Source organism: Xiphophorus maculatus, chromosome 4, assembly GCF_002775205.1.
Source record: "Xiphophorus maculatus strain JP 163 A chromosome 4, X_maculatus-5.0-male, whole genome shotgun sequence".
NCBI classification, from domain to species: domain Eukaryota; kingdom Metazoa; phylum Chordata; class Actinopteri; order Cyprinodontiformes; family Poeciliidae; genus Xiphophorus; species Xiphophorus maculatus.
In genome coordinates, this window is record NC_036446.1 from 33975019 (window position 1) to 33986389 (window position 11371).

The window sequence follows — 11371 nt, forward strand, 5'->3', positions numbered from 1 at the left end:
TATTTTTTCTGTTTGGAGATTTGAAGTGTGAGTGTAAACATGTGTATAAAATGTTTACACTCACACTTTATACACATAAAACACTGTGTCCACACCGCAAATAAATCACATTTTTAAAGCCGAGTAATGACATGAGCAATGCTCACCATGGCAACATTAACTCCTAAGGCCACTCAAACAAAACCTGGGAGAAGTTGTCCAAATCTAACAAAATTGGTGTCAAACATTTGTGTTGGTTTGTGCAGTAAGACTTTGTGCCACTATCATTTTAAAGATATTTATAAAAAAGTTTCCAGAGATCATCAATATCTTCAAATCAAAAGCAGCACAAACAGAAACTTTTGCTACACAAACAATTTGACACCAAATTTGTTTCATTTTGGAAAAAGGAGTGCGGAGTGGTTGACCTCTGGAAACAATAGCAGCACAAATGAAATGTTTTACTGCACATACCAGCACAAATGTATCACAATGTTTGACACCAATTTTGTTCAGTTGGGGTAATACGGGGGTGAGAAGCTGGTTGACGTTTTGACCTTTAAGCTTCCATTAATATTTTCAAAGGTGCTTGAGTGATATGAAGCCATGCCATTACAATAAATGCAATTTAACTGCTCAGACACCGTTCAACTGAAGGGAGTTTTTAGACAAAATAATGTGGAGCTAAATAAATTCACATGAAAACTAGAGCAGATTTCTCCTCCAGATGCAAACCAGGAGGAAGCTGTGAGGCTGTGTGTTCAGACCACAGCAGGTGAAGTGCTCATAATTTAAATGGATTCATTTAATTTCATTTATAAGTTAATGGAACCACAGTCAGTGTATTTTGACACTGAGGAGAAAAATATGTGTTCATCTGCTTCATGTGTGATGGGATCTGCATTCACGGTTCAGCTCGTTGAATATTAACTAAACTGCATAGAAATTGTGGCTAAAGAGCCTATGTCAACATCAATTAGAATTTGACAAAATAGAATATGATGGATTCTCTTTTTGACTCTGTCAGTCAAAATGATGGGAACAAAATCTAGCACCACCTCTGGTACAGAGCATCATAAGCAAGCTAAGTTGTGCAAAACAAAGTCACTAACTGAAGCTGGAGTTCTATATTAATATCAGATCAGTGTATCTCTAGGTTAGAGCTCAGGTTTTAAGCTTTTCAGGTGCTAAAAAGCTTCTAATTATTGTAAAAAAACATAAATAAACTTGTTTTTACACATACAAGGGAAACAAAAAAAATCCCTCAAGCTAAACTGCATCCAGAACCAGAGGAAAGAATAGAGCTGCTCCAACATGTGGATCTGTATAGTTAAAGCATCATAATGGGAGACAGACATGAGTACCAGCAGTACACACCAGAACGTACCGCCATGGTTCACACACCACAATGTTGATTATGACTTGAAAGAAAAGTGACAAAGAATAATAAACATGGAACAGATTTTAAGTCTGTTTTTACTGCCAGTATTTAAACATGTTTTCACATAAGAATATCTGTCTCATGCAGATGTTCTTAAAGGTATATTACACCTTCCTTTCACCAGACAATGCACTGCCAAAAGTAGAAGTTAGGAGCCAAACCAAGACATGTTATTTATTACCAGGAAAATAATGATCACAATATGTTGTTGCATTATGTATTAGTCAATTACTAACATTGAATCAGATCTAATGCTAAATATCAGTTTGCTTAAATGTAAATTTTTGGAGTTCAAGCAGTAAGAATTACATTTAGTCAATATTCACTGACTGATGTCAGCGTAGCCATGTGAACGGTGATCAGGCAGATGTTTAGGTTTTTGTCTGGATTAGCCCCGCCTCTCCTCACCCAGCTGTAGAACTGATGAAAACCTGAGCTAAGACTTGGGGACAGAACTTCCTGCTTCTTCTCCAGACTTGTTGCCATGGTGCTGACTGTTGATATGTTGAGTCATTTCCTTGCGGTTGGTTACGATGTGACCACACTGGACACAGGTGTAGCGCCCCCTGGTGTGCTCCCAAAGGACACGTCTGTGGCTCGACACAGCTGAGGCAAAAGGACAAACAGTTAAAGATGACCTATAATTCTTCCTTGAACAGATTAGGATAGATCTATACTCTACAAGACATGTTCATTACAGTTTGTGTACAAAACCATTCTCAGATAATGAGATTTCAGTCTGCTCAGTTTTGCCTATTCTGAGCTTTCAGAATGAGTCGTTTTAGTGAGCTGTCACTTGTATTTAAATAAGCAGCTGCTGGCCATGCCCCCTACATCTTTACACTTTATACACATAAAAATAGATTGCCTAGCCTCCTGCACTACCATCAAGCACGCAGCAGTGGTTTCTGGATGGTGTGTCATGTTCCACCTGCAGCTTTGTAACAAATGGTGGGACAGAACCTTCCTTCAGTCCTGCTGTGGACTGTCGGACTGACTGTCGGCAGTTAGTTTTCAAAAAAGTAGGTTGTGAAGTGACTAGTTTTCTTTGGCAATGTGGCTGAACACTGTCAACAGACCCAACAGGATGGGAGCATTCACTTTTTCCATCTCCCCTTTAAGGAATTCTCTCTTTCAGAACAACAGAAATCAGATCAAGAGAGTGTAAAAGTTTTTGCAAAACGGAGAAGGTTATTTTTGACTCTTGCCATTTGCATCAATGTTTCCTAATCCAACATTCCAAAATGTTGATATAAACACATTTTAAAAATAAACTGAAGCCATGTAGATCTGTTCTTCATGATTGGGAGAACACTTTCACTGTTGTCAACAACAAAACACCTCTTTTCCAGCAGCCACTGTACAGCAGTAAAACCAGCTGAGTCAACATGCTTGTCTTCCAATAATGAAGTGAGCCGGGCTCCGCTTGGTTTGCTGAGGGCCTGGGCTCTGCTGGGGTTGCCAGGTAACAGGGCAGTGACTTAATAATTGGGATGATTTTGAAACAGCTTGTTTTCCAGCCACCAAAAAACATTAACTTGCACCCACAACACGGTTGGGTGTTTTTTGCGCTTGGACTGTTTCCAGGCAGTACAAATACAGATGGAGACAAAAAACATGCAGAAGGAGAATTTTGTACAATAGGTTCCTTTTAAGGCCCTAATTATTCACACCCATGGCAGAAGTGGAAAGAAGTTATTTTCATTTAACCAAGAAGTTTGTAGCTAATAAGAGGCATCTCTGAAAATATAACAATGTGAGGGGAACAATAATTATTCAAAGTATTTTTTTACATTAGTACATTTTTTATGCATATTAAAAGTTATTTATTCAATTTTAAAAAATCATTCTTTGCATTTCTGCCATCACACCTTGTTCTAATAGCGGAGCAGATTTTTGCCAGTTCCTGATGTTTAGATAAATGATGTTTGGAGATGAGTTGGAAGCACCTCTGGGCCACCACCCTAATGCTCAGCTCTCTGGCTTGGTGAGACCAAAACATTCAGATTATTTCCAGTCAAAAGAAACCTCATTAATCTGCCAGGGTGTGAATAATGTTGGAGTTAACTGTTGGACATATGACTGGAGAACTATTGAAAACTTTCAGCACTAATCTAAGACGGAAAATGAAGAGAAAATTATTTTAGACACTCAAAACAGAACATGTGTTTTGAGCACAGTAGCTTTGTGTTTGTTACCATGGAGACAGGCTCACCTTGATTCTTCCTCCAGACAGCAGCGGAGGCAGGGTGAGTAGCTGATCCTGGAGCAGCCGGGTCTGCAGCCGCTTTGGGAGCTATGGGCCTGAAGCTGGCCGGCAGCTTAGTGGCTGAATCCCTGAGAGGGCTCTGTGGGGGGGCTTCAACGCGCTGGGGAAGGGGGACTTCCTGGAGAGTCAACATGGGGGGCCCAAGCACAGGAGGGTCAGCAGAGTCCGGCACAGGGACAGCAGAGGGGACTGATGTGGTCTGGATGGGAGCCTGCTGTGGAGACACCGACTCCAGCTGTGGGGGGGCCAGCTCAGAGGTCCTGGGGACTGGGTTGGAGGCAGCCACAGCAGCCAGCAGGGGGGGCACCGGCTCCGCAGCCTTTGGTTTGGCCCTCGGCACCTTGGAGCAGGTGTGCAGGTGGGCCAGGAGGCCCCGGTAGGAGCGCAGCTTGGTGCGGCAGCTCTCACACCTTCGCACACAGAAAACACTCTGTCATTTCCAACACACACACCCCCACACGTCAGTTGTTAGACTCAACTCACTGGAAGTAGATGTTAGGCTTGTAGTGATGCCTGGTGTGTTCCATCAGTTTCTGCATGCTGGGGAAGGAGGCACTACAGCCGCTGGTGGAGCACAGCAGCTTCTTACCTGGAGGGAGGAAACAGCCTTCAGCCACTCAGAGAACACTTCCTGGGTCAATTCAGAACCACAGGAGAGAGGAACCGCAAAATGGCTGAGCAAGTAGACGCCCTCTTATGAGCTTGCACCCTACTGCCCCAGATTTTGCACATAATACCAATAATACTAATACATTAGACTAATGGAAGGTGAGTGTCTTCAAGAAAGTTCCTCCACTTTGTGCAAAAAAACCCAAACAATTAGTAGTTACTCCAGAGTTACTTAGACTAGGAGAAGCAAGACATGGTGAGCAGAAAAGCTGGTGCTAAGCTAACCTCAAATCAAGCTAGTTTGGGAAACCATGATTATGCATCAATGGAGACTTCTAATCCCTCTGGTTAGAGGAGAAATCCCCGTTACTCCAATCAAACCATCAACTCCACCTATTAACATGAAAACAACCCAGGACAAGTCAAATGAGAGCCTGGTTGAAGCAACTGAATAACTGACCGCAAGAATTGACTATTTTGAGGAGGAGTTGACAAAAACCTCCACAATGGTAGCTAGCATTGCTAAGCTAGCGGAAAATGATACATCTAATATCACAAAGTGCAAAGCTACTGTAAGAGAAAAATAATACCTCAACTGACCAAAGAAAATAAAGAACAAAATGAAAATGTAACAGAGTTGGAGAGATGCTGGAACCTCAAAATACATGATCTATCAGAAAAACATAGTGAAACATAATGAGAAGAGTTGTAAGGAAATCATCTGCACCCGTCAGAAATCACTCCACAATGGGCTCATCATTGTATGTTTGCTAATGCCTGTTGGGAAGATTTCCATTACTGGTTATCTAAATACATACAGATTCCAAATTTAGAAATACAAAATGTATATGGCTTTATCAAAAAAAAACTACATGGCCTGATAATTAACACCTTTGTCATTCTAGGAATGTTTATTATACACAAGAATAGATTTCTTCAATCTACATCAAACTTTATTGCCTTCCACAAAGAACTGTGCACTTTCTTTTTGACAAAACGTATGAAAAAAAAAGTCTTGTGAATATCTTCGACCACATTCGACCCGTTCCAGTTTGCCTACCGCCGAAACCGCTCCACTGAGGATGCCATCTCCTCCGCCCTACACCTGAGCCTGGCTCACCTGGAGGAGAAGAACACTCATGTGCGGATGTTGTTCCTGGACTTCAGCTCAGCGTTCAACACAATCATCCCACAGCATCTGGCAGGAAAACTGGGACACCTGGGCTTCAGCACCCCCCTGCGCAACTGGCTGCTAGACTTCCTCACCGACAGACCTCAGTCAGTCCGGATCGGACAACACACCTCCGATGTCATCACCCCTCAGCACAGGCTCCCCTCAGGGCTGCGTCCTGAGTCCTCTGCTGTACACTCTGATGACACACGACTGCGTCCCCAGGTTCGCCACCAACCACATCGTGAAGTTCACGGACGACACAACGGTGGTGGGCCTCATCAGAGACGACAACGACCTGGACTACAGAGAGGAGGTGGAGCAGCTGGTGGACTGGTGCAGAGACAACAGCCTGATCCTGAACGTTGACAAGACGAAGGAGATGATCGTCGACTTCAGGAAGAACCGGCCCAGCCACGCTCCACTGCTCATCAACAGCTCGGCTGTGGAGGTGGTCAGCAGCACCAAATTCCTGGGGGTGCACATCACAAATGACCTCACCTGGACTGTGAACACCACGTCTCTGGTCAAGAGGGCACAGAAACACTTGTATTTCCTGCGGAGGATGAGAAGAGCACACCTGCCCCCGCCCATCCTCAAGACGTTCTACAGAAGCACCACAGAGAGCATTCTGACCAGCTGCCTCTCTGTGTGGTGTGGAGGCTGCAGCACCTCCGACTGGAAGAACGTGAGGAGAGTGGTGCGGACAGCAGAGAGGATCATCGGGGCCCCCCTTCCCTCCATTCAGGACATTTCATCCCAGCGCTGCGTGTCCCGAGGCCGAAACATCATCAGTGACCCCTCACACCCCCACCATGGACTGTTCTCCCTGCTGCCCTCTGGAAAGAGGTTCCGCAGCATCCGGTGCAGGTCCACCAGGTTCCGAAACAGCTTTTTCCCACTTGCCATCAGACTGCTGAACTCTTAACTGGACTGCACTCAAAATCTGGTCTCCACTTTATACCTTGCACATGTACAGAGCTAAATAACTTCTATTTTACTGTCATTTCTGCACTTTATATTTAGATTTATATTCATATTTTATACTGTATTTTATTTTATTCTGGAGTAACCTCACAACATTGGAAGCTCAAAACACTGTCCTGAGCCGTATGCAACGAAATTTCGTTCTGTATACACCCTGTGCATGCAAAATGACAATAAAGTCAGTCTAAGTCTAAGTCTAAGTCTAAGTCTAACATCTTCAAGATGATAGAGGACCTGAAATTCATGGAAAACCTCTAGCACTATGCTTATGAATACTGAACGAACAAATTTTTTTTTTTATTCGTTCTTCCTTAACCTTTCACTTATTTCATTTTCTCTTTGTTTAAACTTGCAATTGTATTGTTTAACAACAAATTAAGTTGTTGGAAAAAGAAGAAGAAACTGAGTTAGTCAGACTGTGGGCTCACCAGGCAGGGACTGAGCCGGGCTCTCGTGGTCCATGATGTGACTCTCCAGAGCGCTCTGCTCCTTGTAAACACGCTTACAGCCGTGAATCGGACACAGAAGTCTTCTGGTTCCCAACGCTGACAAATAGAATAGAATAGACAGGTAGTGAAGTGAGCTGACTGTTTGGCACAGTTCAACTCAATACAGTCGGAAAATAAGTATCTGAACAGCCACTTCCACAGATGAAAGGTCTGATTTTCACCTCAACATTGAAGAGACAGGATCTACAAAAAAAAAAAAAAAATTTTTAAAATCAGTGTAGGATTTTTAAATAATTCGCATTTTATCGCAAGAAATATGTATTTACTACAATAGATAAATGGACCTTAATATTTGCTCCAGAACCTTTTGTTTCCAGGTCAGAGGTCAGATGTCTCCTGTGGTTCTGGTCCACTCCTACATACTGATCTTCAGATTGCTCAGGTTTCAGGGCCTGTTGCTAGTTCCCTCCAAATGTTCTGTTTCTGAACAGATGACCCGTCCAGCCTCTCCTCAGTACACTGCAGCCATCCTGCCTGCTTTACAGACAGTCAGCCCCTAAGCATGATGCTTCCACCCCCTTGCTTCACAGTTGGGATGCTTCTTCCTCCTCCAAACACAGTGAGTGGACTTCATTCCAGAAAGTTCTGTTTTGGTCTCATCTGACCTCATGACCTTTCCAAGCCTAATCTGGTCTGTCCAGATGTTCATCTTAATTCAGACGGGGCTGGACACGAGCTTGGAATCTTTAAATACACTGTAGGATTTTAACCCATGATGGAGTAGTGAGTTATGGTTACCTTAGTAACATGTGTCTTTTATACCAGGTAATGAGTGGAGGGTAGGACAGTTAACTCCTGCTGGTTGTTTGATGATCAAATACTTATTATTATGTAAAAACATTATCTAAAAATCATACAATGCAATTTTTTAGATACCGTCCCTTAAAGTTGAGGTGAAAGCGATGAAACATTGCACACCTACAAGAGGAAACTTGATCAATCTTCGGTGTATCAAATACTTATTTCCCCATGTTTCTGTGCTAGTCAGTTAGCTGCGTTGCTAACGACTGAAGCACAGCAAAGTTTAGGCCGAAGGCAGCAAAAACAGAACAGTAAACCCGTCTGGAGTAAAGTGAAATAACAAACCTCCGTCTTCATTCTTAGAGGACTGCATAACAGTTTCGCCTGGAGACATCATTTCAGAGACAACAAAAGAAGTTGGAAGGAAAAACGAGAAAAAGACGATGGGGTGAATGCCACAAGAAGACCGCGGATCTGGGATAAACTCCGAGTTTTCAGTCCCAGAACAGAAAATATTAAGTTCTATAAACCCTATGTTTCCCAACAAATGGTTAAACAGCTTCTTCTGCTGCAGCTTCTTCTTCTTTATTTATTTTTATTGGCGGTTGGCAAAAAAACATTTAGTACCATTACCGCCACCTACTGCTATGGAGTGTAATTCACAAGGATTTAATTCATACTATATCAGTGGTGCCCAAAGTGGGTGCTGGAGGGCCACCCGGCATCCTGAATGTTTTAGTTCAGTAGCTTTAGTAGCCCCTGCATCCAATGATGGCTCATTAGAAGCCCTAAGAACACTGAGATGCTGAGGAGGTTGTTAATACCACCAGGGAGAGAACTAAACATGCAGGATGCCCCACTGATCTATACGTATACTTAATAAATCCATCCATCCATCCATCCATCCATCCATCCATCCATCCATCCATCCATCCATCTCTGTCTGTCTGTCTGTATCTCTGTATATCTATATACATATATAGAAATATATCTCTCTATATATCAATATGATATTGTTATCATTTTGATGAGCTTTTGCCCATTTACATGGATATGCAATATGCCTATATTGGTTATTATATAGCATGTGCCTAGATTGATCTCGTTGGTAGAAGTGCTGTGGGACTCAAATTTGGAGCCACTAGCAACTAATTCATTATTTTAATTATTTTCCAATTTCTTTCAATTTTTGTTTCTCTCCCTAATGTACAACAAAAAAACCTCCAGTATTCTCTTTTTGCATTCTTAATAGTTCTCCTTACTATTGCATGATTTATTTTATAATCCATTAAATTCTTATAAATTGAATTACCTTTTAGTACTTTAAATTCTTTATTTCTTAACTTTACATTTGTTCGTCCACCATGGTACCATTTTCTTATCATTTTTACATCTTCTTTCTTTATTGAATGTTTAGCTGCTTCCACTATTACTTTACAAATTTCAAAATTTACATCATTTATATTCATTGTCATATCTATTTCTCCTAAGTTAATCCTACTCTTGTTGTAATGATCACTACCTATTATTGAATTTTTATTAATGAACCACTCACAAACAACAGCTAGAAAATTTGAAACAATTGTTAAATCAATTATTAACTCATGTTCTTATATTAATTCTTGTTCCACTCTCATCATTAATACATGCAGTACAAGATTTTTCATTTCCATTAATTCTTCTATAACTTGTCCATCTTAACCATTACATTTACCCAATAGTGTACTACTTGCATTCAAATCCCCACACCATATAGCTTTCCCTTTCAAATAGCCCATCAATTCCTCCATCTTTTCAAATGTCATTAATTTACATGGATTATAAAAATTAATTATCTTAGATTTTCCTTTTACTCATCATAGTTCAACTACAATATATTCCAGTTCTACTTTCCCTAAAATCTCATATTGTATTCTCTGCTTTACAAAAATCCCACACCCTCCTCCACTTCCCTCTTCTCTGTCCCTTCTTATACTATTATATCCTTTTATAACAAAATCTAGATTTGGTTTTAGCCACGTTTTCTGTATACATATAATCTCTGGGTTTTCTTCAAGTCCATCTATATATCTTTTAAATTCCTGTCGTTTGCAATTAAACTTCTGCAATATTATATGTTTTTATCACCGGGGGCTCCTGGTATCCCATCTGATCCCAACCTTTTATTAATATCTTCCAAAGATCTTTCCCTAAACCCCAAAAACTTTTCAGCTCCTCTTACTATTATTTTAATCTTTTCTGTTTTGTGCTTAGCTTGATATGTGCAATTAATCACATATGCTATAAATAATATAAATTTTTCCACAAACATGGTGAGCAGCTGCTGCTGCTTCTTCCTGCTGTTTATCTGCAGTGGGAAAACAACAGCTTGGCTTACCACCACCTACAGCTGGACTACATTGTCATAGAAGTCCCTTAAATCTAAGTTACGGAAATATTTTCTGCTAATAATTTTAATCTCTTAAAGGATTTATGACTAAATCAATTAAAGCTAGTTTTGTCTGGTTTCTGTTTAGGTTTTGAATCCATTGTTTCATTTGTTCCTCATACTTCTATCAGTCTAATTGTTCTGTATTGTATCTTTACAAATGTGTGTCTTTCCTTAAAATGAACAGAGTCCCGTTTAGCTCAGTGTGTCCAGATCCCAGATGTGAAATGATCTCTTTCTCTCTCTCTGTTTTAATGGGTATTTTATTTCTGTTTTCCCACATGTAAGGATTATCACACATTTGTCATTTAAATTCCCTTAAATTGAGTTTTGTATTTCTACCTGTGAACAACTGACTGAGATCAATTGTTCAAGGACAACTGATCAGTTGTTTATTCCATACCCATTTCCATATTAACTCCTTTGCTCCTCCCATCATTTACACAGGTAATATTTTTATTGTCTATTAATGTATTACTGTTCCATTCTGATTAATATTAGCATCCCATAATGAGTTGTGTTTATTAAACTTACACACCAAAATATTTTCCAATTAAGTTGATTTCAAGTCTATCTTTTGATTCATATAAGAGCATTTTGCATGGATTGTAGTAATAATAATTAATAATTCGGATGATTTCCTTCCTATTCCAAACTTCAACAACTTTTCTAAAAGCCTAAACTGAATTTGCCTTTTTAAAATTGTTACACATCCTCCTACTTCATGTCTGTGACTTTTAGAGCTGACTCAGGGCTGATTGTCTAATTCAACCCCAACAGCAACATTTAACACCTTGGAACATCTAGTTACACACTTTAAACAGAAAACGTAGTTTATTTTACTTTTATAATAATTCCTATGGAACATCACTTCAACTGGTTTTCTTATGTCTCAGTTGTAAAGTGAACTTGAAGAAGGCTTTTCTTCTTGAACAATCAGAAGAACTTCCCATCAACCAACTAGAAACTCTAACCTCAGAGCAGGTTAGACTCATAAACAGAGTCTCAGTCTGGGTCTAATTAAATCAAGAGACAACATTCAACATGAGGCTACACTCTTAGAGGACAAGGCTCTGTTGACCATGCTGGTCCACTGACTCTTTACATCTTAATTCCAAATGGAAAAACACAAACAGCAAGTTGTCACATTTGGAACAGTGGTCAGACAGCTTGTAGTTCTTAAAGCAGGAATGTCTTACAGGACACGGCAGTAAGAGCAAATATTCTAGAGTCAAGT

At 40.5% G+C, this 11371-nt stretch overlaps 1 protein-coding gene across 4 annotated transcripts; it reads right to left on the reverse strand.

The window, feature by feature from the left end:
• Positions 1–1437: 1437 nt before the first annotated feature.
• znf414 (zinc finger protein 414) lies at positions 1438–8300 on the reverse strand. Of its 4 annotated transcripts, none has more exons than XM_023331818.1 (6): positions 8052–8300; positions 7127–7148; positions 6885–7001; positions 4173–4278; positions 3636–4099; positions 1438–2026 (listed from the first exon to the last, which is right to left on the reverse strand). In XM_023331818.1, the coding sequence occupies exons 3-6, from the start codon at positions 6916–6918 to the stop codon at positions 1857–1859; spliced, it is 774 nt and encodes a 257-aa protein (XP_023187586.1). In that variant the 5' UTR covers positions 6919–7001; positions 7127–7148; positions 8052–8300; the 3' UTR covers positions 1438–1856. The 4 variants fall into 4 exon arrangements, with proteins under 4 accessions (XP_023187586.1, XP_023187588.1, XP_023187587.1 ...); XM_023331820.1 differs by lacking the exon at positions 8052–8300 and adding an exon at positions 7270–8037; XM_023331819.1 differs by lacking the exon at positions 8052–8300 and adding an exon at positions 7250–8037.
• Between the last annotated feature and the right edge of the window lie 3071 nt (positions 8301–11371).